This window comes from Nerophis lumbriciformis, linkage group LG01 (genome assembly GCF_033978685.3).
Source record: "Nerophis lumbriciformis linkage group LG01, RoL_Nlum_v2.1, whole genome shotgun sequence".
Classification (NCBI taxonomy): Eukaryota; Metazoa; Chordata; class Actinopteri; order Syngnathiformes; family Syngnathidae; genus Nerophis; species Nerophis lumbriciformis.
Window position 1 is genome coordinate 53,836,558 of NC_084548.2, and position 27,416 is coordinate 53,863,973.

At 39.9% G+C, this 27,416-nt stretch overlaps 1 protein-coding gene across 3 annotated transcripts; it reads right to left on the reverse strand.

Annotated features, from left to right (window-relative positions):
• Window positions 1-1,252: 1,252 nt before the first annotated feature.
• Window positions 1,253-27,416, reverse strand: LOC133623504 (rho GTPase-activating protein 4-like). 3 transcript variants are annotated; one of them, XM_061986727.2, is made up of 22 exons: window positions 27,344-27,416; window positions 14,538-14,627; window positions 14,107-14,278; window positions 13,876-14,038; window positions 13,713-13,775; window positions 13,514-13,639; window positions 13,314-13,442; window positions 9,925-10,146; window positions 6,702-6,803; window positions 6,419-6,592; window positions 6,210-6,294; window positions 6,081-6,108; window positions 4,409-4,508; window positions 4,256-4,316; window positions 4,112-4,189; window positions 3,896-4,024; window positions 3,727-3,832; window positions 2,442-2,669; window positions 2,328-2,374; window positions 2,032-2,257; window positions 1,909-1,951; window positions 1,253-1,780 (listed from the first exon to the last, which is right to left on the reverse strand). In XM_061986727.2, exons 2-22 carry the CDS (start codon window positions 14,602-14,604, stop codon window positions 1,631-1,633), a joined length of 2,499 nt encoding a protein of 832 aa, XP_061842711.2. In that variant the 5' UTR covers window positions 14,605-14,627; window positions 27,344-27,416; the 3' UTR covers window positions 1,253-1,630. The 3 variants fall into 3 exon arrangements, with proteins under 3 accessions (XP_061842711.2, XP_061842717.2, XP_061842703.2); XM_061986733.2 differs by having other exon boundaries at window positions 27,218-27,346; XM_061986719.2 differs by lacking the exon at window positions 27,344-27,416 and adding an exon at window positions 25,147-25,354.

Genomic DNA, 27,416 nt, shown 5'->3' on the forward strand with positions numbered 1-27,416 from the left:
GTGTTCGCTCTTACAAAAATGTTGCATATTGCTAACTCGTGCAACAAACTGCAACTGAGACTATATTTTTTGAGACGACAGATGCTGCACGGTGTTAGCAATCAGATCATGCAAATATTCTACAAAGCTATTTTAGAGAGCCTAATGAGAAGCGGAATTACAGCGTTGTTTGGCAACCTAACCGTACAATTGAAAACCCGATTGGCTAACATGCACAAAACAGCAATGAAGATTCATGGTATGAAACATGAGTACATTAATCATATAACCAGTCAGTTATGACACAAACAAATCTATTCAGATTCCACTCACCCACTGCCCTCAGAATACGAACTTCTCCTATCAGAAATAATACATCATATACCAAAGTGCACAACAAACCATCTCAAATTATTTGTTCCAGCTTCTATCAAGCTGTTGAACAATGCAAACAAAAATTGCAATAGCGCAATTAACACAACACCCAGCACTTTTCTGGTATACTTTATATTGTATAAAATCTCTATGTCCCTGTGTATACTGTATTTCCTGTTTTTAGCCCTGCGTTATTAATGTTTGTATTAATGTCTGTGTTTTTATGTGATTATCTTGTATGCCTTATAAATAAATATTGTAACACAATGCCAAAGATACAATTTAACGTGACAAAGTTTACCCTGACCGGACACTGATTTAGAGGCAGAATGGAGCGCCCCCCCCCGCGACCCCAAAGGGAATAAGCGGTAGAAAATGGATGGATGGATGGATGGATGGATTGCTCCCATTATCTGCATTGCCAGCCAACAAGAACGAGACACATTTTACAAATTATACTGAGACAGAAAAAAAAAGAAAAAAAAAAGGGTTGATTTGTCTCTCGTCAGGATTGTGAACGATAGGCAAAACTGCACCCCAAAATTGCAGGTCCCCTTAAAGACAGTGTAAAAAATGTGAATATAGAAGATAACAGCATCTGTCCACCAGATGATAGCATACATCCGTTTACAGTATTTCAGCTCTATTACTATTCTTGGTGTAATTTATAAATTGAATCACACATATGGTATCACTGTAGGAAATATTCCTAATTTATATACTGTTTAAATCATCTTCTATTATTCAACTGTTGAAATAATTTCAGACAAGGGTACATTGTCCGTTTTGCATAATGCTAATGAAATATTAAATACATTTGGTACTTTAAGGTTTCACCCACAAAAAGTTCTTAGTGTATGTGAGGGTCAATCACTTCATCCCCAAAAGGTTGTGGCAGAACAAACATTTATTTGGCATGTTTTCTAAAATATACAAACAAATCAGCGGGTGTAAATTTGTACAAATAAGTATATACATATTTCTTACAATTCATTTTCACAGTTTCAACACTTGCAATTTATTGTGGTAAACATTTGAATAAGTAACATGAGCTGTCTAAAACCAGAACCCTTAACAGCTGTACAGATGTAGCAAGCGATAAGAGAGACAAATTGCAATTTCAAGTATTCCACAAGTTTCATGTTGTCCTGAAACTCTTGTGTTGTACAAACAAGCAGAAAAAAGCAACACATTTCCCAGTTTTCCCTCAAACAGTTGTGTGCCTAAAGAGCAGATGCACCCTTAAATGTCCTGTATGGCTCCCTCATTCTCTCACCTAGTGTCCTTCACGACCGCATTTCTTCTGAGCCCCCTGGCCAGAGGGAGAGGAGGCGGTGTCTGTGGAAGAGGAGGAGGTAGAGGTCTCCTGCAGCGTGTGCTTGGAGACAAGCTCTTTGAAGACTGAGTTCATCTGGCGACAGACCTCCTGGTGTTAAATAAAGCATGATGAGAAGGGATATATGTACTTTGTGTTCAGCTGCATAGGACTTACTAAATCCATATTCAACCCATTCATAGGGCAACTTTATTTTCAAAGACTGAACAAGCACAAACCTTGTCTACTTGAACTGCATCTTCTGGGGAGGAGTGCAACTGTCTGTAGGAGGACAAAAAAAAGATGCATTAAAAAAAGGTCCATACACAAACAGTTGACTTTTGAGAGTGATTGTCACTTACTCTTTGCGTGCATATCCAGGAGAGTGGATCCTTCTCGGACGCCCCTGAGGCCCAGTGGGTATGTGGAGGACTATCTTTGCACCTGAAGGGATGCTAACCCCTGCTGCTGGTCCTGATGCTGACCTACGGTGTTCGCCAAGGCCGCACTTACTGGATTTGGAACCATCTGTCCTTTTCGGTCCTGTGGCCGAGTTGCTGCGATTTACCAACAGTCCCGCTTCCATTTCTGTTGCACATCATATTTAGACATCAATCTAATGTTTAAAGAACCTTACAGATAAACTCAATGACTTTACCATGAGACAACTCTGCCTCCCCTTCACCTTCCTCAGCTATGGCATCACTGAGGAAAAAATACCCAATCAGAAAGTGTGACAACCATTTTGGTCTGTCAACAGCTCGTGTCTTACCAGTCATCTTGCTCCTGCGTCATGCACTTCTCATACACGGGACCTTTGACCTCGCTCTGGCTAGGGAAGATGCTCTCGTGTTGAAGGATAAAGCTCTTTACCAGGGCGTTGATCTGAGGTTGCAGGGTGACCACGTCCTCGTCGTTGGCCCCTTGGACCAGACTGGGGCCAAAACAGACGGCGAGGTTGTACGGCTGCATCATGTTCTCATCGCTATATTGAGACACGCTGGGCAAGAATGAAAAAAGAAAATCTTCAAATTAGCTATAATGCATAAACAAAGTAAACTAAAGCATTTTATTGGACACTCAAGAATATTAATAATAATAGACAATAGATTAGATGTATATAGCGTGTTTCTAGACACTCAAAGTGAGAACCCATCATTCATTCACTCCACAATCACACCTGTTGGTGGTAAGCTAGATTTGTAGCCACAGCTGCCCTGGGGTAGACTGACATAAGCGTGGCTGCCAGTTTTCGCCTACGGCCCCTCCGACCACCACCCATCATTCATTCACCAGTGTGAGCGGCACTGGGGGCAAGGGTGAAGTGTCCTGCCCAAGGACACAACGGCAGTGATTTGGATGGCAAGAGGCGGGAAGCGAACCTGCAATCCTCAAGTTTCTGGCATGGTGGCGATGACGCCAGAGACAGGCAGACAGACTTGAGTAACGTTTGACATTCTTATCAGTAAACACGCTAAACTTATTATAAAGTCTGCCGTTCTTAAATCCAATGTTTAGCTTTTTCTAGTATCGATAATTGTTGGATTGATGCTGATTTGGTGATGATTTGGTGATGATCTGGTCAGGATGCCACCCGAACGCCTCCCTAGGGAGGTGTTTAGGGCACGTCCGACCGGTAGGAGGCCGCGGGGAAGACCCAGGACACGTTGGGAAGACTATGTCTCCCGGCTGGCCTGGGAACGCCTCGGGGTCCCACAGGAAGAGCTGGACGAAGTGGCTGGGGAGAGGGAAGTCTGGGCTTCCCTGCTTAGGCTGCTGCGCCCGCGACCCGACCTCGGATAAGCGGAAGAAGATGGATGGATGGATACAATATTTCTGATCTCAAAGTTTTTCTTTTCAAAAGGCATGTTACATGTTAAAATTGTGCTGTTTTGGGGGCATTGATTAAATTGATTTCAATTAATTTCAATGGGAAACGTTGATATGAAATACAAGTGTTTTAAAGTAGGAGTCCCATCACAGAACAAATTAAGCCCATAAGTTGAGGTACTACGGCATTGTAAATGAAATGCACTAAATGGAAACCTAGTACTTACTGGTGAAGAAAAGCAAAGAGGTATCTCATGACAATGATGACCGGCTCAGGATAGGAAGAGATGACCGTTTTTAGTTTGTCAGCTCTCTCCGTCTCGTTTTTTGTCTCTGAGAGACAAAAAGAATGAGAATAAACCTATTTGACAATCACAAAAACATAAGCATACTTACGTGCGTACTCCAGTAGCTGACTGATGCTGTCTATTGGGAAAAGAGGGTTCTTCAAATTCCTAAAATACAGCTTGAGCACTCCAGCAACAGAGTCCAAGTCGTATTTGTGCTCAGCCAGAGGGTCCTCTCCTGCACACCAAATAAACTTAATCAACAAAAAACATACTTGTGCCTATACAGACGCAAAAAGAGATCATCCATCCATTCATTTTCTACCTCGCTCAAATGCATCCCTCAAGTTGTTGACCTCTGTCTGAGAGCCTGACACCCTAAATATGCCTTCATGGTGAAGACCTGAGAAAAACATAACAGTTTTTCCATGAACACATGCTCACATTCTATTGTTGTGTCCCTCCTTACCATTAATGTTGATGAAACGAATGCAACTTTCCACAACAGCTGGAATCTGCTGACCTGATGCCTACAGGACATGGAAAAACACAAAACAATCAAACTGCAACGGCACTGGACATATCTGTCATATTCTATAAAAATGCCAAGTGTCATTATTACCTGTGTGAAAGACAACATGTCACCATTGAAAAGTTTTTGGTTGTGCAACAAATTCCCACCAGAGGGAATTTTACGAACACGCGTGGACTTCCCGTTGTGTCTGTTGAAAGATACAACAGATCAATATATTTTATTTTTCATACAGCAGAGCAATAGTTTTTCACTCTGATCTAAAAATGAAACTGTTACTGACTACCACAATTTATTTTCTTGATTTTTTTATGTTTCTTATAGCCAGAAATTTGCCATTTGAAATGACTTCAGTTCTGTTTCATGTCTGCCATCTGTTTTTTTTCTACAAAATTAAGCAACTGAATGAACATCCTCTGAGTTTGGTTATTCCATAATTTCTTTGTAGTATATAAACACTATATTTACAACACAAGTGTATTACTCATACACTGGTGTTTTACATTTTAGGTTAGTGACTTTAAAGCTTTAAAAACTAAGAAATATACAGTATATTAGACAGGTCTAGGAAAAGTCCTGATATATTAGAGAATTCTTAAATCTTTTCAATAATAGTTAGTTGGAATGTGTTCTTCATTTTTTCGAAAACGAGTTGTTTTATCTGCTAATTGACTATTTCCGTGCCGCCAGGGACATTCTTGAGGAATTCCCACCTTGATTAGGAAACTTGGAGTTGTGCCTGAAACTCCTACACACAACTATTATCATTACCATTAAGTCCTCTAATTATCTCCCGAAACTTGCAGTGTGTTCCAGCACAAGAAAAAGAAAGTCATATTCCAGTGAGTCAAGCATTTTATAAAAGTCAGAGAAGAGCAGAAGACCATCATGTGTAATTAAATCCCTGTATTCAATAATGTCAATGACAGTCTTATGTTGTTATGAATGGAGCGTCCTTGGAGGAATCCTAATTACGTTTAAAAAGTGGAGATATTGTACCATGTGCCTGAGATGCTGCCAAATATGTCAAGAAAACATTTAAGACATGGCACAGAGTTCCAAAACTTTTACAGAAATATCTACAAACATGTCAACAGAAACTGAAAAGCAGACCAAAATTGATGTTTTCATTTTCCGACATCGAAACGGGAAGTATAGCGATTTTAAAGACAGGACCACAGACTATCATGTAAGAAAATCTGTACGATGATGCGCGATCTACCGTAATCCCTATTTGCCTCCACTTTCGTATCATATGTGCATATAAATATTTGTATATGCAGACATCAGACCTCGTTGTGCCATGTCTAAGATATTTTCTGTGTAGGGCTCCAAAGACATTTTACCCAGGCCCACAGGTTACTTAAAAAAAAATAAAATAAAACTTCCGGTGCCAGACTACGAAAAACTGTCTGTTTTTCCATTTTTGTTTACTGTGGATATTCATTTTTCTTTTCAGAGCCAAAAGAAAAACACTTTGTTTTTCAATTTTCTTTTTTGTATTTTAAATCAAAATTAAAAAAAAAAACATGTGAGACACCACTGTTTACATTTTAACTTACTTTTATTCAGTTTGGTGACCTTATTTAGCCACAGGCAACAAAAAAATCCTCGCAGGATGTTGCATTACCGTTCTAAACCACTGAAACCACAATATTTGAATTGAAACCTCCATGACAGGGTCAAAATAATCCTGCATTAAAATACTCGTAAAGGCAGCTCTTAGGTGTACCTAATAAAGTGTCTTGTGAGTGGTTATTACCTCGGTTGATGCCTATTTGAGACTTCCTCTAGGATAAGGGGGAATAGAAAACATATTAGAAGTAGGTCATAGTTAAAAAAACCACAATGTCGGTCTTGTTTAGTTCACAAGAAAATGCAGAAGCAATACCTTTCTCCACAGCCACTTTAAGCAGGTCATGTTTGGCTTGCAGCTTGGATACCAAAGAGCTTCCAACAAGGAACTCTTTTACTCTCTGTTAAACAAAGCGGCAGTCGTCTGTTTTCATCAACGGTTGCTGCGGTTTTGACCATCATTGCCAATGATCGAAACCACAACAAAAACCTTGTCTACAGGCTGTCAGTGTGGTCGAAACTCACAGTAAAGTAGAGATTTTCTATTTCCTGCTGGTTGGCCTTACGGCGGGCCACATTGGGACGAACTGACTGGTTCTCAGTGTTCTCCTCCTGCGATGTGCCGCTGCTCGGCTCCAAATCTATGTCACCGATTGTCTCCAGCAGGGAGGACTGGGCTGCTGACATGCTCTTATTAACCTGTGACAGAAGACAGGTTTATTTTGTTGAGTAAAACAGTCTGCTTGGTAAAACCACAAACTTTATTTATAAGTCTCGACCACAATGGACAAATGGGATGACACGTTACCTCCTGGGTTTCCTCTGTGACGGCTCTCAGCCTGGTTTGGATCTGTTTGAACCTGGTCTCCAGCTCACACCTCATCTCATTCTCTGCGCTAATCTCAGAAACCTTTAATTCATCGAAATAATGGTAGAAATTACAAATGCAATAGATGGTAAACAGTGTGTAGCTGCAGTCTTTATGGATCTAACAAAAGCATTTTACACAATTAACCTTAATATGTTCATTAGGTATGGCATCAGAGGGTTGGTTTTGAACTGAGCAAGAAGCTACTTAACCAACTGGAAGCAATATGTAAAGCTCGGCGAACACCCCTCTACAGCGTTAAATATATCTTGTGGCGAACCCCAGGGATCAATACCGGTACTAGGACCAAAAATGGTTTAATCTCTATAAAAACAAAACTTGTAAAGTAACAAAGGACTTAAAGTTAGTATTTACAGACCATACGACTGAATTTTTTTCATGAAAACACACAGAAGCGAATATAAATAAAATAAATTAATATACTAAGGTGATGGTTCGACAAATAGACGGAGTAGACATTGAAATCAAATTTTAATGCATAAGAAATTATCAAATAAACTAAACTGAGCATCTCAAGTATACAACTTAAAATGTTTTTATTTATTTACTTGTGTAATATGGAGATATAGTTTTGCTTTAATTTTGAGGTTGCAAGGGCAGGTTTTGAGCAGAGAACTTTTTTTTTTTTTTACATGCTATTTTTGGGAGAAAAAAAAATAAATTCAATTGAGCAAATACTGTATAAATGTATTTTGTGCTTGAGTAATGTGTCTGCATGTTTTCCATTATTCATACGTGCAGTAATTAGAATTTTCTTCACAGGCAGACCACTGTGCTCCCTTAAGTCCTGGCTTCCTCGTTCCCGCAACCTCTCCGATCTGCGCATTCAGTTTTTTTTCCCTCTGCGCTCACACAAGTTTTGACACAACGTTATGTTTGTGCTAAAAAGGCAACAAATCAGAGAAGTGGACAAATGTATGCTCTGATTGGCTGTTTGGTCTTCAATTAAATCACTTTTTACTTTGCGGACAAATCTATACAAATAATGTTTATAAAACATTACCAACAAAGGTTCAAATAACCAAATAAATAAAACAGCTTACCTCTGTGGTTGTGCTGCACCAAGTTGTTGTTGGTCCTCATACAGGATCCCATTAGCGTGGAATCAATGCTTCCAGGATAAGGTAACAAGCGATATAATTGCTTGGATTCAAAATGACGTCATCTCTGGTTTATTGAATGCGCGTGGTGGTCAAGCCAGCGTCTGTTCTCAATGGGCACTATTTTTCGCGATTTATCCTTACGAGAAGACAAATGCCCTATGCTTGTGTTGTTTTCAGCTGTACGAACCGTTTAAATAGCGAAAAGGATTAACGCTTCTTCAGAGTTCCTGGAGATGTAATCAAGAATGGCAAAAAAATGCAAGATTTAATGAAAAACGACAAAAAAGTACAACGCACTCCAGTACAAGGGATCAGAGCCGAAGAATGCACAATTTTGCAGTGATCACTCTGTTAAAGGTTTGTTTCATATACGTTTTACGATTAGTGTTACGAGTGCTACTGCTACGAGTGTTCCTTATAGCACCAACTCGGCAAGTCTAAATAAAATAAATGTGAGCAAAACCTAAAAGAATTACGCTTTTACCGAAAGCAACAATCATAAAAGAAGCTTTCAGCGCTACAATGTTGACATCTATAGTTATATTTTTATAAAGATGGGGAAAAACACACATACTCGTAAACGGCGCAGGCAACAGCAAGTGCAGGCAACAAACATGGCAATGGACACAAAGTTAAATCATGAAATGCAATCTTACCAGAGCAAAAACAATTTATATTTATCCGGGAGAGTCTTGATACCAATTTCCATGACCCAACCACACACAAAGAAGTTGTAGACCTCCATGCTTTTACAAGTTTCCATCAGTTTTGTCACATAGAATGATGTCTGGAGCACACGATAGTTTGATATGTTTGGGAACTCCACCGACGAATAATCCCTTATCGAGAAATCTTTTTTTGGGGATAAAGTATAGGGATCTAATCTATTGCATAGTTGGATTTTTTTTGCTTGTATTTTCTTTTTGCAGGAAGATATAGGCCCCGGGAACCCGACCAACAGATAATCCTTGAAATCACTGGACAAATCTTTGATAACGTATAGGGGTAGATTCCATGTCATAGTTGTATTTTTTCCTGGTATCTGCTTTTAGTGGTAAGATCTAGGCCCCTTGCGTACTCTGTTCTCACTCTGTTTGCTGCACAGTCACCATGTTGGTTTGGTGGCCCACCACTTCGTTTACTTTAGTTCAAAAGTCACATCAGTGATTACAACCTATTATCCCAGAAGCATTAGTTCACGGCTAATGGAGTCCTAAATGAGGAACAACAACAACTTGGTATGAGGAACAACATCAACTTTATGCAACACGACCCCACAGCTAAGTTGTTTAATTTATTTGGTTATTTGAACCTGAACATATTGGGAAACGTTTTACAAACAATGTGGTAAAGAGTTATTTTTGTGTCTGCAATGTAACAAGTGATCAAATTGGAGACCAAACAGTCAATCATAATGTATATTTATTAGTCCACTTCTCTGATTGGATGCTTTTTTTGGCACAAATGTAACGGCATGTCAAAACTTGCAAAACAAAAACAAAAACTGAATGTGCGGAGTGGAGAGGCTGCGAGAGAGACAACACAGGACGTAAGAGCACAGCGGCCTGCCTGTGCGGACAGCAGTACTGTAATTATTGCATGTTAATATGGATAGTAGCAAACCTTTAGATACTTTAAACACAAAATACATTTATATTTGCTCAAACTATTTAATTTTTCAACGAGTTTAATTTCTTCATCTTTTTTTATTTTGCAAGCATGTATGTGCTAACAAAGTACGTTTTTCTGTGCTCAAAATCTGCCTTTGTGACCTCAAAATAAAGGCACAAACAACTTCAAAGTATTTGTTTGTGTTACAGAGTGAGCACAGAAAGTGAACAAGTGAATGTATTGGCAATTGCTATGAAATGGAAAAGGTGTAGGATTAAATAAGCTATGCTTCTTTGTGCTCCTTTTTAGACATGTTGTAATTGTATGCAAGTTGAAATACTGATACCATAATCTACAGAACCAAACAATGCAATCATTAAACCTCCACAGAAAAGACAGACTTGTCCATGCTGCTATAGGACACCCACCTGGTCGCCATCGTGCGGCTGGTAGGTGAAGCGAAGGGGCATGCAAAAGGTGTTGTGGTGATCCTGCAGCAGAGTGTCTCTGTCCTGACACTGGTCCAATCCTGACACCGAGCCCTGCAGCTTCTGCAGGCCTGAGCTCAGGTTCTGCTGGAACTGGCGCCGACTGGACAGATAGGCTTGCATTACTCTGCCCAGAGACAGGTGGTAGCCGACATCGGTACACTGCGGGAGAAGCAGACATTGTTAAAACACACAAGATAGTTATGCTGTGTATAATCCAAACACTTTAAACGTCAATGAATGGACCCTGAGGCCAGTTTGCATTTTGGGCAAGTGAGACAGGGGCACAACACAAAACCTTTTCTGTTCATCATTGCTTCCATATTCTTAATTGGGATTTAACAATACTTAAATAACCACATATCACTAGAATGTCTCAAACTCAATATAACTGGGGGCCTCTGAGTCTGGGCTGCACCTTGCATTCACTTCCAAATCCCATTTTAACCACACAACTAAATTTGTTAACTACTTCTACCAGCAGCGAAATTAATCCTGAGCTATAGTAGGCCTTTTTGTAAATCCATCCATCCATCCATTTTCTACCGCTTATTCCCTTTTTGGGTCGCGGGGGGCGCTGGAGCTTATCTCAGCTACAATCGGGCGGAAGGCGGGGTACACCCTGGACAAGTCGCCACCTCATCGCAGGGCCAACACAGATAGACAGACAACATTCACACTCACATTCACACACTAGGGCCAATTTAGTGTTGCCAATCAACCTATCCCCAGGTGCATGTCTTTGGAGGTGGGAAGAAGCCGGAGTACCCGGAGGGAACCCACGCAGTCACGGGGAGAACATGCAAACTCCACACAGAAAGATCCCGAGCCCGGGATTGAACCCAAGACTACTCAGGACCTTTGTATTGTGTAAAAATTGTACGCATTTGGACACTGTTGAGTTACCCAGGAGACACTTCCACTTGCTTATAGAAAGTTGCTCTTTGTGCGTTTGTTGTGCTGTAATTTTTGTGTTTGCCCCTTTATTGGGTGAAGGCCAAAGGCATTCCCTCATATGCTTTTCCGCACCACTTTTCATCTATTTATTGTGTGAATGCCAATAAGCATTCACACGTATGTTATCCCGCACCAATAGGCATTCACACTTATGTTATTCCGCACCATTTTTCATCTATTTATTCTTCTTCTTCTTCGGTCGTCCGTCCCACATCGGATTGATGCCGTTTGAACGTCAAAATGTTCAACGTGTGCCCTTTCAACAAATCTTTCATAAAATTACCGGCTCAAATGTACTTCTTAATTTTACAGTATCTCCCCCGCCCCCCTTTTTTTTCTGCTTCTTCTCCCACGTCTTTTAACTAATTTCAACTGTTCCACCATTAAAAGGTGCGTCTTAGTCAGGACAAAAAAGCTGTCGCTCTATTACAGCCAAAAAATTCCCAGCTTTTACGGTATTCATGATTTTCCAAAATATTGGACAATAAAATGAATGAATGGATGGACGATTGGTACTCAACAGGTTAGGAGTTGAAACCCCGGCCGAGTCATACCAAAGACTATAAAAATGGGACCCATTACCTCCCTGCTTGACACTTAGCATCAAGGGTTGGAATTGGGGGTTAAATCACCAAAAATGATTCCCGGGCGCGGCCACTGCTGCTGCTCACTGCTCCCCTCACCTCCCAGAGGGTGATCAAGGGTGATGGGTCGAATGCAGAGAATAATTTCGCCACACCTCGTGTGTGTGTGACAATCATTGGTACTTTAACTTTAATTCTCACTTACGGTTGCCTTTTTCTTTTCCCCTGAAAATAACATTGAATACAAGAAAAAGTTTCACATTATCAGAAAATATATCTTTTTGGAGTAAAAAAACATTTAGTCTGAAATGAGCAAAAAAGCACTACTTTCGTAGAAGTGCTATCTGGGTTATGATGTCATTTTGACCTATTGCATTAAGATTAAACATTGGGGCGGTATAGCTCGGTTGGTAGAGTGGCCGTGCCAGCAACTTGAGGATTCCAGGTTCGATCCCCAGTTCTGCCAACCTAGTCACTGCCGTTGTGTCCTTGGGCAAGACACTTTACCCACCTGCTCCCAGTGCCACCCAACACTGGTTTGAAAATGTAACTTAGATATTGGGTTTCACTATGTAGAAGTGCTTTGAGTCACTAGAGAAAAGCGCTATATAAATATAATTCACTTCACTTCAGTAATCCTTCGGTGAAGGTGAATAATTCTCTTAAGGGCCTATTTGCAAAATGTTAATGTTAGTTTATTAAGGTACTATAAATTCTTCATTATGATTGTGTAACATTCATTGGAATAATAATTAAATCCAACAATGACAGATCATGTCATACTGGATGACTCAGATTTGAGCACAATTTGTCATTTGTGACTAGGACCTCTTTATCAGTCTAAGTTATGGTTTTGACTTTTTTTTTCTCTAAATGTTAGCTTGTTTGCAAGTATACTATACAATCAGGCAACATATTTTATGTAAAAATATGTTATTCATCCCAAAAATTAGCTGAAAACATTGTACTGTTGCAGCAAAGAATTCTGGGTAATCAATCAATTCAACGGTTCACAATATTCTTCAATATTCTAACAATTTCTAACATTTTATTGTAAAAATGTTGATATATCTCCAAAATTAGCTGAAAAGGTTGTATCGTTGCAGCAAAGAATTCTTGGCAATTCAATGTCATTTTGAACGGCTAAATCACTCCCTTTAACATTCAAAGTTGAACAATACTTTACCAGCTAGGCAGTCTGGCTGAGAGGATAATACCCATGCTTATAACCTGAGTAATGTGGGTTTGAATCCCGGAAAGGACCAAAAAAACAATTTTTTTTGGCAATTTTACATCTTTGAGTCAAACAGTTTCATTCAAACTATTACGACATACCATCATTTCTATATTCATAGTATGTTTCATTACAGTTTCTGATCTTTAAGATTCAAATAATTTCACAGTTAAAACGTTTCCACCATTCATTCTACATTCCACTCGCATTTCAGTTAAGCTTCAGTTTCTCAATTTTCAAATTATTCCAACTGTTTATTGAAACGTTTTTCTAATTTAACTCTGCAGTCATTCAGCTTTTAATTTCAGCTTCAGCAATGATTGGGGCATTCACACGCAATTCCTTCTGGAATTTCATAAAGTAACGTGTTCTTTCGAGTGGGATTGCCAAAATGTATTCAACTATAATCCGCCCTTGGTCTGTGGGCTGCAATTACACTTAACTACGAAGTTAAGATGGGAAGTAATATTAAACACCAAAACAGGGCCACAAACAAAATCTTGTTTAGGGCCACACATAGCCTCCAGTGGTAGGTGTGTCTCTTAATAACTCACATCAATGAGAGTAGAGAGGTCTTGGAGGTAGTACTTGTTCATGGAAGTGTTGGCTGCAGCAATGTTTAGCAGGTAATCATTCCTAGCCTTGCTGCACTTCAGGTAAATATCCTGGACTTTTCCTTGCCTCTGTAAGCACGTAAAACAAACATCTGTGTGAGCCTTCATTCAAACCCATCCAGAAACATGTAGAGTGTTACCTTCTCAATCAGCCTTTCCAGTTTTTTGGCGTTCTGTTTCTGCTTTTCCTCCTGTTTCTCAGCGTCCTTCAACTTCCCCTCTGCGCACACGTAGTCAGCGTGGTACTGGTAGTATGTCCGCCATGCCTGCCCAGGCAGAGGCACATGAGTCATTGCGCCCGTTTATTTAGTCAGAAAACCGGTTGGGTTTGTCACTTACGGTCTGAAGCTCTGTGGTAACCTTGAGTAGTCCGTCTTGAAGCTGAGTGCAGATCTCTTTGCTCTGCGTACGTCAAGCGGAGTTCATGTTTATGTCAGGAGGTCGAAATAACAGTTAGAAATGTGGTTGCAGATACTTTGTGGTTTGATGCTTGCTTCATTACCTTCTTGGCAAGTCGCTGGGTGTACTCCAGGCAGTGTGTGAGGGGTTGGACGAGAAAGCTGCTGCAGCTCTCACTGAGCCCGTTGTGGTCCTTACTCTCTTGGCGAGTGTGGGACAGTAAAGCCAACCAGACCTGAGCCACAGAGTGAGTGCCGGGCTCCTTCCTAAGAAGAAGACAAGTTTTGTTCGTGAAACGCCGACATGCAAGCACATGCATATCACCCTAAATCACCTCTTAATCCTGTTGGTGAACCTTTCAGCCAGTTTTTCTAAAGACCGGGAATACTCGCTTTCAATCTCTCCCCGCCGCCGCAGGTAGTCTGCTAGATCTTGCAGCTGCTGGCTCTTCTGCTCCAGCTGCAAGTCCAGCACTTTCAGTTGGTCCACAAGCTGACACCGCACCTCTAAAATAAGGACAATGAGTGCCAACGCAAAGCACAAAAACAAGAGTCAATGGATGTTCTCATTCATCCAGGTAATTGTATTCTGAGGGCACTCAATGAATCGCAACTAGACTGTTCAGTTTGTCTTTGAAGACGTTTGGCCGCTCATCCGAGCAGGCTTCATCAGTTCATGCTCAGACTTAGATTGGTCAGATCCTCAATCTTTGAAGAATTGTGATGATGGAATGCCCTGATCATACACATATGAACATGTGTTTACCTTTAATTTGAGTGTCGTAGTCCACCACGCCAACCTTGTCCTTCCTGAGCCTCACATGGGAAGCCATGGTTGCTCCAACCGGGTGGAATTCTGTTTAACAAAAAAATTGTTTTATGCAAGCAGGATATTGTAATCTTAAGTAGACAATATTAAAATCCTCTTTTCCCCCACGTCAATGCAGTTGGCCTGCCTTCTCTTGAACGGCACACAACAACATTAGAAAGCCATTTAGCATGTGTTTCGGTCATGCTGCAGAGTAGCACAAAGGGAAAAAATAGATCTGGCAGCACCTCAGCTCGCCTAAAAATAAGGTCAACCACATGGTGCAAAGTTTTGTGTGGATGTTTTCTACAGAAGGTAGTAAACCTCTTTTAGTGCAACTGTACTTGTCTCCAACCTGAGGGTGCATGAGTGCTCCTGACATTGAAGAACTGAGGTTCATTGAGGAAAAGATGAATTCAAACATGTCCTACGACAATTTGAAGCAGAGCATGATCCCCTTTCATGGCAGTTTTCCATACTGAATTGAGACTAATATAAGACGACCCCCTTTCTTTTTTTAAAGGGGATCTATGATGATTTTAATCCTTCCTTGTGGTCTAAGTAATACGTATAGGATATGCTTTTGTGTCAATTTTGCCCCCATTTATAAGACATGGATGGTTTGTAGAGGCGTTCCGGGATTGAAAATTAAACCATGCTCCACACTCTCCAAAAGCGTCATGGCGGAGCCGAAGTCTAATTTCTTAACATGGAGATATTCTCACTACTTTTGTTTTATTGAGCACAAAGAAAATAACATTTTAGTTCAATGTAAGTTGTTTCTTGGATCAACAATCCCATCTACTGCCCAAAACAGCAATTCAAATCTGCTGAAACACCTACAAAAGCAACATGCTTCGACGAAGCTAGTAAAGAGAGACACACTTCACCTCCAACACCATCTAAGCAACAGCGGCTGGATTTTAACGAAAGGACTGCTTGTCAGGACAACATTGATAGAGCCATTGCAGCGTATGTGCTAGAAGACATGCAGGCTATTTCTACAGTGGAGTCACCCGCTTTCAGGCAGCTAATTAGCATGATATAGGGCATCAAACAGCAAATGGCACGGAAAACATTTTCCACCTACCTGGACACAGTGGACAGTGAGTACATAAAAATGGAAAGCGAGCTAAAGAAGACACTCCAAACTCTGCCTCTGCTCATCATTCAGCACTGAAGATACACGCCGTCTGTCAATTCTCTTATATACTCGTTCATTCTAGACTTCCAGAGTGTTTGATTATCACATCACTCTAAATGTATAGACTATAAAGTTCAACAAACAAAGAGGAATCCTAGTGGGCCAGGGCAATCTTTCCTTTTCTCTAAACTAAAACTGGGGAAATGCGTAGTGTTCTGGCTTCAGACATGATTTTATTTCAGAATTCCTTGAGAGAAAAAAACGCCTGGTTAGGCTTTGTGTATAGTGTGTGCCTTCCTTGGTTTACAGCTATGTTGTTATTATGCTGTTTGTTACTTATGTATGTTATGTTGCAGCTATTTAAAATAGTTTTGTCAAATTGTTCTGGTCTGAAACAAATTGGCCCTTTGAAACAAATCTTTGTCTTTGTGTGTTGTATGTAGACCACATTGCTTAGCAGAGCAAATGCATGTCAAGTTGATTAACACATTGTATTATTCTCCAGTGCAATAACAGTACTGAAATGAAGGCTAAAGGGCCATTAATGGGAGACTTTATTTTTTTTATTTTTTTTTAAAAGAAGTAACTAAATAGTTACTTTTCACAGTAACACATTACTGAGTTACTTTTGAAACAAAGTAACTAGTAACTGTAACTAGTTACTGGTTTTTAGTAATTAACCCAACACTGTTAATAACACCCATAATCATAACTACCATTGTTCTGATTAATTTCACTTGATCAAGCATTATTTTAATATTCCACACTATAAAATAATAAAAGTGTGTACAATTCCTGCCGATATTGAATAGGATCAATATCGGTATTGGCCAATGCTGAAGGCTCCAATATCAGTTAAGTATTGGAAGTGAAAAAACTGAATAGGACACTCTTAGTAAATGCCTCACATTAATATTAGATTACGGCGTGGCGAAGTTGGTAGAGTGGCCGTGCCAGCAATCGGAGTGTTGCTGGTTACTGGGGTTCAATCCCCACCTTCTACCATCCTAGTCACATCCGTTGTGTCCTTGGGCAAGACACTTCACCCCTTGCTCCTGATGGCTGCTGGTTAGCGCCTTGCATGGCAGCTCCCGCCATCAGTGTGTAAATGTGTGTGTGAATGGGTGAATGTGGTAATACTGTCAAAGCGCTTTGAGTACCTTGAAGGTAGAAAAGCGCTATACAAGTATAACCCATTTATCATTTAATTTACCGGTACTTCTTGGGCTGAGATTAATTGACATCCAATCGACATCAAGATTTTAATTAGTGCGATAACGTAACCGCAAGAGGCTGAGGTGTTTTTTTTTTGCTGTCTTTTCTTTTTAACAAAAAATCTGAGGGTACATTAAACATATGTTTCCTAATGCAATTGTCCTTAAATAAAATGGTGAACATACAAGACAACGTGTCTTTTAGTAGTAAGTACACAAACAAAGGCTCCTAATAGTTAATATCTGCTTACTTTCTCTTTTAACATGTTCTATGTACACTGTTAAAATGTAATAATCATGTATTATTCTGTTTTTTGATACTTTACATTAGTTTTGGATGATACCACAAATTTGGGTATCAATCCGATACCAAGTCGTTACAGGATTATACATTCGTCATATTCAAAGTCCTCATTTGTCCAGGGACATATTTCCTGAGTTTATAAACATAATATAAATTTAAAAAAAACTAAAGAAGATGTTATGCCAAAAAATATCGATGTAATCATAGTAATATCAAGTAAATACACTATTTTACTTGGTATCATTACAGTGGATGTCAGGTGTAGATCAACCAATGGCGTTTGTTTACATTTTGATGCCGGTAAGCTGCGGTGTGTAGTGAAACATGTTTAGCTATTCCTCGTCCTGCAGCGATGATACTTGTAAGAAACTTATTTTATTTGTCGCCATGGAGGCAAGGATTAGTGATTTAGAAGTAGCTAAAACACTGCAGACTGCGGATGGACATTAGCTGCTAGCTAGCTAGCTATGTCTTAAAGCACCTCTTCCTGAGGGCGTTTCAGTGTTATAACTTCACCTTTATTGTTAGTTTTTAAGCCGACATGCGTCCGTTCTCCCTTTTCTGTCTACACTCCGTGTCTGCTTGTAAGTACTCCGTGTTTGTGTGCGGCCGAACATGCTCCTCTGCTTGTAAACCAGCAATGTCAGGTTGTGACAAAGACAGGGGACCGGTACTTTTTAGAGGCGGTATAGTACCAAATATGATTCATTAGTATCGTTGTACTATAATAATACCGGTATACAGTACAACCCTACTACTAGAGACTTTCAATACCTTTATTAGAAACAACAAGCAATAAATCTAGCATCTTTTTCTGGTACTATTATAAAATGTACTCATGTTTAGAGACTCTACTTCTGTCCCTTGATGTCCCCAACGAAAGAGGCGAGCTGCAGCGAGTATGACGTCACACTTACTTGGCGCTGCTGCTCCAGTTTAACTTTCTCTCCCTAAAAGCCACCACTGTCCTCTTAATATCTGCACATTTTGTAGACCCAGGCTAGCAAAGTTCATCCACAGCAGAGTCTGCCATCCATGTCTTTATGGACCTTGCTTTGTGCACTGGTGCACAGTCATGTTGGAGGAGGAAGTGGCCCGCCCCAAACTGTTCCCACAAGGTTGGGAGCGTGGAATTGTCCAAAATGTTTTGGTATACTGGAGCATTCAAAGTTCCTTTCACTGGAACTAAGGGGCCAAGCCCAACTCCTGAAAAACAACCCCACACCATAATTCCTCCTCCACCAAATTTCACACTCGGCACAATGCAGTCCGAAATGTACGTTCTCCTGGCAACCTCCAAACCCAGACTCTTCCATCAGATTGCAAGATGGAAAAGCGTCTCCACTGCTCTAGAGTCCAGTGGCGATGTGCTTTACACCACTGCGTCCGACGCTTTGCATTGGACTTGGTGATGTTTGGATTAGATGCAGCTGCTCGGCCATGGAAACCCATTCCATGAAGCTCTCTGCGTACTATCCATCCATTTTCTACCGCTTGTCCCTTTCAGGGTCGCGGGAGGGTCGCTGCAGCCTATCTCAGCTGCATTTGGGCGGAAGGCGGGGTACACCATACTATACGTGGGCTAATTGGAAGGTCACATTAAGTTTGGAGCTCTGTAGCAACTGACAGTGCAAAGAGGTCGTCGACTTTCTGCACAATGTGCTTCAGCATCCGCTGACCCCTCTGTCAGTTTACGTGGCCTACCACTTCGTGGCTGAGTTGCTGTTGTTCCCAAACTCTTCCATTTTCTTATAATAAAGCTGACAGTTGACTTTGGAATATTTAGGAGCGAGAACATTTCATGACTGGATTTGTTGCACAGGTGGCATCCTATGACAGTTCCACGCTGGAAATGACTGAGCTGCTGAGAGGGGCCCATTCTTTCACAAATGTTTGTAGAAACAGTCTCCGTGCTTAAGTGCTTGATTTGCACCTGATTCTGATCATTTGGATGGATGCCCAAATATTTTTGGCAATATAGTGTATATATCAGGGTTTCCCGTAGATTACCACTATATACGTGGCGGTGGGGGCGTGGTCTATACTACTACGGCCATTCCTGTCGCATGCGACAAACTGCTTCCCGTTTTAAGCGTCTCTCTTCCAAGAAAGACTCGTATGCCTCTTGAGAGACTCTGCAGCCATTGTTAATTCCGCGGTGAATATGACATCATATATGTGACATGGCGATTTTGATTTGCCAGGATGCATATATTTACTTTAAAAAGGCTAAACAAATGTTTTAAATGAATTTAAAAACAGTGTTATTAGTTAATAATACTATTAATGTTAACATTTTTTCTCATACCATCAGAAACAGAATCACAATCAGCTTTAGCACAAACTATTTGACTTGGTAGACTGTGCTCTCTTTGTTCAATGCAGTTTCAATTGTTGCTTATTGTAAAAGGTAACACAGGCTACACTTTATTCTGCCCAGCCTGAATGTTGCAATTTAGCTTCTCAAACAACACTTAGAACTTTTAGCATATCAGTATGTGGAATTAAATTATGGAATGGATTAAGTAAAGAAGTTAAAAATTGTACTCGTATGATCCAGTTCAAGAGGTTGTTCAAAATAATAGTGCTTACAAAGTACAAAATTATGAAAAAAATACTTCCAACCTTATTGAAAATAAGATATTCTTCATCTCAGTATGTTAATAATGACTGAATTAATTAATCAAATATTACAAAACTGTTGTGTATACTAATTCATAGATGTTATTTTATTATATAAAAAGGTCAGTAAATGATTCTATATATTTGTAAACGCTCTGAAGTGGGAACGGGGTAGGATTAAATAAGCTTTGCTTCTTCCTACTCCTTTTCGGGCATGATGTAAAATGAAATGATATGAAATTGTGTGATGTATAATGCTGTAAGTGTGTTCATGTTCGAAATAAACTAAAGAAAGAAAGAAAGAAATATGTCACCAGTATTTTGAGTTAGATTTTTTTATTTTTTTAAATAACTTTAGGTGTTTTGTTGATATTCTTCACAATGAAGTCACTTTAAAACTAACCACACTAAAAATAGTACATTATATATACAAATGAGGTGCACATACATAATAATATAATTTGGAATAAACGGAAAAAAAGCAATGCAATTATGCAGGAAGGAGGTTGCGCTCTAATTCCGCTAGCTTAATGCTAATTTACAATGGACTAGCGTATTGACAGGTTAACTCAAATTAGCATGGCCATTCACTGGGCACAGATAGACAATCATTCACATCTCTCACCTATCAAAATATAACTATACAGGTAAAAGCCAGTAAATTAGAATATATTGAAAAACTTGATTTATTTCAGTAATTGCATTCAAAAGGTGTAACTTGTACATTATATTTATTCATTGCACACAGACTGATACATTCAAATGTTTATTTCATTTAATTTTGATGATTTGAAGTGGCAACAAATGAAAATCCAAAATTCCGTGTGTCACAAAATTAGAATATTACTTAAGGCTAATACAAAAAAGGGATTTTTAGAAATGTTGGCCAACTGAAAAGTATGAAAATGAAAAATATGAGCATGTACAATACTCAATACTTGGTTGGAGCTCCTTTTGCCTCAATTACTGCGTTAATGCGGCGTGGCATGGAGTCGATGAGTTTCTGGCACTGCTCAGGTGTTATGAGAGCCCAGGTTGCTCTGATAGCACCAGCAGATGACATGGCACCCCAAACCATCACCCAATCATGCAAATTTTGCATTTCCTTTGGAAATCGAGGTCCCAGAGTCTGGAGGAAGACAGGAGAGGCACAGGATCCACGTTGCCTGAAGTCTAGTGTAAAGTTTCCACCATCAGTGATGGTTTGGGGTGCCATGTCATCTGCTGGTGTCGGTCCACTCTGTTTCCTGAGATCCAGGGTCAACGCAGCCGTCTACCAGCAAGTTTTAGAGCACTTCATGCTTCCTGCTGCTGACCTGCTCTATGGAGATGGAGATTTCAAGTTCCAACAGGACTTGGCGCCTGCACACAGCGCAAAATCTACCCGTGCCTGGTTTACGGACCATGGTATTTCTGTTCTAAATTGGCCCGCCAACTCCCCTGACCTTAGCCCCATAGAAAATCTGTGGGGTATTGTGAAAAGGAAGATGCAGAATGCCAGACCCAAAAACGCAGAAGAGTTGAAGGCCACTATCAGAGCAACCTGGGCTCTCATAACACCTGAGCAGTGCCAGAAACTCATCGACTCCATGCCACGCCGCATTAACGCAGTAATTGAGGCAAAAGGAGCTCCAACCAAGTATTGAGTATTGTACATGCTCATATTTTTCATTTTCATACTTTTCAGTTGGCCAACATTTCTAAAAATCCCTTTTTTGTATTAGCCTTAAGTAATATTCTAATTTTGTGACACACGGAATTTTGGATTTTCATTTGTTGCCACTTCAAATCATCAAAATTAAATGAAATAAACATTTGAATGCATCAGTCTGTGTGCAATGAATAAATATAATGTACAAGTTACACCTTTTGAATGCAATTACTGAAATAAATCAAGTTTTTCAAAATATTCTAATTTACTGGCTTTTACCTGTAGATATCAACATTGTGTGTGCTGAAAGACTCATTTATGATTTCTGCCTTTGGTAAAAGCTTAACTGTTTTAGATTTTGCTCACACATATATTCTATGGCCCGGATGAGATGTCAGTAAAATCCCAGCAATAGACAAAATCTCTGAGTCTGCCTGCATAAAGCCAAATACTTTTGAAAGTAGATTATTGCATACTGTTCTAATGGGTGGCACTTTGAGACAAGGATATGTTTATTGACAGTCTAAACGTAACACGTCCTTCACTAGTTATTTTAGCAGTTTTATGTATAAAATATAAAAGTCGCAAATCGAATCGCAATTTAGGAGAGAAAAAATACAATTAGGCTTTTTCTCAAAATTATGCAGCCCGAATTACTTTGTTAAACTACTGTAGTAGAGCACATTATATTGTATTCTTTTGATAACATATCTAAAAGTTGTTTTCTTTTTAAAAGGCTTGTTTCATTGTGAAATTGTGCTGTTTTGGGAGGGAACAAGCACAGACTAAGGCTATGTCTACACTAAGCGTAGCCTAAATAATTATTTAGCCTACGCCCCTTTTCAGCCACACTAAACTATCGTTTAAGGTCCCCCCTCCTTGGATAATTTTTTACACAGGTAAGTGCGCCGTGTATTTCTTGAATCTCCGGCTCTTAGTTTTGTATGGATTCATTGATCGTTTACAAACTGAGTTTGGAGAGGAAGTGACGTCAGAGAGACCGCGGCCTACACAGGAAGTGACGTCAGAAAGAACGCTCCACAACCTGCTTCATGATAAAGCGGTTTCGTAGCTCGGAGCTAACCACTGGAAATATGAAGGTGAGTCATCCATTTCTCTTTCCGCCTATACAGACATTTGTGGAAATCACTCATGAATACCTTAAGAGAAAGCGATTGCAGCTATTTCGGATACAACACTTCTCAGACGGCAAGAGTACTTTCAAATATCGAAGTCAGCTGTGATTCTATTTAGCAAAAAACTTTGTCCATTTGTCGAAGGAGAGTCAACGAGAATGCGGGCTTCCGTGGATGTGATAAAAAAGGTAGCGTGTGCGTTGTATTACCTGGCTGTCGAGGGAAGACTACGGAAAACAGCGAATGCATTTGGACTGGCAAAGCAGACTGTATTAGTTATTGTCCGCCATGTATGTCGCGGACTCAACGTCTAGGTTCAGAGTATATAAAGTCCCCAAAAACGAATGGACAATGAAGGTGAAGGCAAAATAGTGATATCTAGATCCCGAGATTGATTGTTGTAAAATGTTCTTTGTCACATTGTGTACTTATCACGTGTCCAATAAAGATTTGATTAATTTAAGATTGCTCAGGTGTGATTCACTACAATAGGGCCCAACAGCACACTGGATTCCAGTTAATTGAAATACCACAACACTGGATATTGTTCAGATAAGTTAAATTTAATAACTTGCACACAAAGCAACACTGGAGGTGACTATGACATGCGTATTTTCCGCGCATGCGTATTAGGTCGCGTTGCGCCGGCTGACGGAGGTGGGGAGGGGGTCTTAAGCGACCATTGTGTGTGTGGACAAGGATAAGGTTAGGTGGGATTTACCCTGGATAACCTTAGGCCCCGTTTACACTAAGCCGGATAAGGTTATCCAGGGTAAATCACACCTAACCTTATCTGTGTCCACACACAACAATGCCACCGTTTAAGACCCCCTCTAGCATCGCGATCTAGTGCGGAAAATGTGCACGTCATAGTCACCTCCAGTGTTGCTTTGTGTGCAGGTTCTTAACTTTAACTTATCTGAACAATATCCAGTGTTGTGGTATTTCAATTAACTGGAATCCAGTGTGCTGTGGGGCCCTATTGTAGTGAATCACACCTGAGCCATCATAAATTAATCAAATCTTTATTGGACACGTAAACAATGTGATAAAGAACATTTAACATTAATCAATCTAGGGATGCAGATATCTGGTCAGGACACTCCTCACTCTTTTGCCTTTACCTTCATTGTCCATTCCTTTTTGGTGACTGTATATACTCTGGACCGAGACGTTGAGTCCGCGACATACATGGCGGACAATAACTGATACAGTCTGCTTTGCCAGTCCAAATGCAGTCGCTGTTTTCCTCGACGGCCAGGTAATACAAAGCACACGCTACCTTTTTTTTTAATCACATCCACGGGAGCTCGCATTCTCATTGTCTCTCCTTCGACAAATGGACAAAGTTTTTTGCTAAGTAGTATCACAGCTGACCTGGACATTGGAAAGTTCTTTTGCCGTCTGAAAAGTGTTGTATCCCAAATAGCTGCAATTGTTTCTCTTAATGTATTCATGTGTGATTTCCACAAGTGTCTGTACATGTAGAAGAAGGAGAAACACAGGTATGTCTGAATGACTCGCCTCCATATTTCCAGTTGTTAGCGCCAAGCTACGAAACCGCTTTATTATGAAGCTGGCTGTGGCGTTTTCTTTCTGACGGCACTTCCTGTGTGAGCGTGGTCTTTCTGGCGTCACTTCCACTCCGAACTCACTTTGTAAACGATCAATGAGTCCATACAAAGCTAAGTGCAGGAGATTCAAGAATTACACGGCTGACTTACCCGTGTAAAAATTTGTCCGAGGAGGACAGGCTGAAAGGGGGCTTGGGCTAAATAATTATTTGTTTAAAGGGTTAAACGACTTAGTGTAGACATGGCCTTAGTGTAGAAGGGGCCTAAATTGATTTCAATGTATTTCAATGGGCGATGTTGATTTGAGATACAAGTGTTAAGGTTAGAGCTTTGTCACAGAACCAATTAGTTAAGGTACTACTGTACAATATAGGTCGTTGCCCTTTGTACAGTGTGAAATGGCAACCATGAGTGTAGCAGCAAATGCAAATTTCAAGCATGTGACGGAACACCAACTAAGTCCCTAGAGAAAGATGAGAACAGTCACATGAAGGAAGATAGTTTTGTAGCCATTGTCGTAAAAGGGGAAGAGTGGGGTTTGCTTGCTGGACCACACAGCACTTCTCCATTCTCAAAAGTATCTCCTTAACATCCTCTACTGCTTAAATGTGGACAAACAACAAAAGCATTTCTCAGTTTTCCATCTTATGTCACCATTTCCAGTAGAAGTCGCTCCATTCTTTGTTGGTGTGATCAGCAGTGAATCACCACCTTGTGCCGTTTTGACTACACTAGTGTGACTACACCTTCTTAAGTAAAATGAACAAATGTGGCCCTGCGGGCTGGACATGACACCAATAAGAACATGAGAGCCATAGTTAGCAAGAAGAAGGAACTTTTACAAAACAGTTAACGAGGAGGCCGAAGGTTTAAAAAAAAAAAAAAAAAAGAGAAAAAAAAAAAAGGGGTGTGAGCGTCCTACCTGATGAGGAGCCGGCTTGACTACTCTGTTCTGTGAGTGCAACAAGTCAATAATGCCAGTGAGCACACCGCACAGCCCAGTAAGATCTAGAAGTGTCTCACCTCCCCCTCACATTGGACACGGTGGATGTGGGTGGAGTGGAACTCATCTCTGACTTTCTCACTCTCATTCACTCACTCCCCCTCCTCCTCTTTCCTATTTACAATTGCATGCACTCAAGGGGTGGCCGCCCGTGTGCCAACATAGAACCTTTTTGGGGGTGGGGGGGAAGCAAGTATTTTCTCTGCCTTTCATAAGCCCAACTGAATGAACTTGCACACAACCATTACAGTCCAATTACACACACGCACAGCTGCTTGCACTGATTAGTGGCCATCTCTGCAGCTTGCAAGTGAAAGCAGCTGCTGCAGGTACCTTATCATGCTAACTGCTATGCACAAAGCCACTTTGCATTGTGAGATCATGCTTTATGATGTGTTTATTGTGACTGCAACCCCCCTGACTTCCATGGCATCTCATGATGCAGCTTAAAAAAACAAAACAACAACAACCCTAAAGTCATGCTTTCAAAAGAGAGCTGTGTTTGGCCTCTCACGCATACTGTACACAAAGTCTTTCTTTTTTACGGCATGCAGTAGTTGTTTCATTTCTGACAGCCAATCTTTGGAAATGTCAGCAGTGTCATGAGTTTGCTCTTTCTTTTTTTCTTCTCACTGACACACTTCCTTCCTCTAAATGAGAAACTTGATTTTCTTGCAAAATCGGAAAGAATAAACATATCACAGGGAGAGACATCGGATTTCAATTGCTGTCAAATTCTTCAATTATCGTTTTTTTAGTGTATATGTCTATTTGGTGAAGACTTGCAAATGTCACGAGAAAGTGCCTCTGCATGTCTTTTACATTTTGCCACTAGAGGGCGCCAGAGTTAGACATGACAAGCGTTGTTCTCAGCTATAGTATCTCAGTGTGAGTTGACTCATAATCAGGGGCGTTGAGGAGGTGAAATTCTTAGCATTTAGAATTCAAAAGTATTTTTAAATAATGTATATACGTGTTGATAAAATATTATAGTCATAAAAGTACACTAATAATGTTGATTGAATCAAATTAAGAAGGTCTAAAACTACCCATAACATTCCTATCAAAAATACAAAATGGTTCATTCATCTTGGATAGAAGCAAACTACATTCTTAGCATTTAGAATTATTTTTAAATAATGTATGTACATGTTGATAAAATATTATAGTCATGAAAGTACACTAATAATGTTGATTGAATCAAATTAAGAAAGGTGTAAAACTACCCACAACACCCCTATCAAAAATACAAAATGGTTCATTCATCTTGGATAGAAGCAAACTACATTCTTAGCATTTAGAATTATTTTTAAATAATGTATATACGTGTTGATAAAATATTATAGTCATGAAAGTACACTAATAATGTTGATTGAATCAAATTAAGAATGGTCTAAAACTACCCACAACACCCCTATCAAAAATACTAAATGGTTCATTCAACTTGGATAGCAGCAAACTAAATTCTTAGCATTTAGAATTATTTTTAAATAATGTATATACGTGTTGATAAAATATTATAGTCATGAAAGTGCGCTAATAATGTTGATTGAACCAAATTAAGGTCTAAAACTACCCACAACACCCCTATCAAAAATACAAAATGGTTCATTCAACTTGGATAGCAGCAAACTAAATTCTTAGCATTTAGAATTATTTTTAAATAATGTATATACGTGTTGATAAAATATTAGTCATAAAAGTACACTAATAATGTTGATTGAATCAAATTAAGAAAGGTCTAAAACTACCCACAACACCCCTATCAAAAATACAAAATGGTTCGTTCTACTTGGGATAATTGCAAACTTCGAACATTCCACAAACAGCCCCAGCATTTAGTAACAAGGATGAGGTGATAGAAAACATGTAAGTTGTGTACTGTTTCAAGTACAGCTAACCTCTACTTGACATATTTCTAATGATATTCAAGAGAATGTGACGGAAGTGCCTCCGTCACGAACTGCGGGTGACACTGCATTATAGTCACCTTCGATGACCGCGCAGCTTTCCTTTAACGTGGTGCAGTATCGAGGGTACACACTCGATGCCGCTGCCTGGGCCCATCTTCCATAATTCACATTTCTGGTTAAACATAAACGTATTCTTAACTTACCTGGTAACTTTCGCGGTTGCCAGAGTCAAACTGATCTGACGTCATCGCGCACATTTTAGGCGTCATTGTCGGG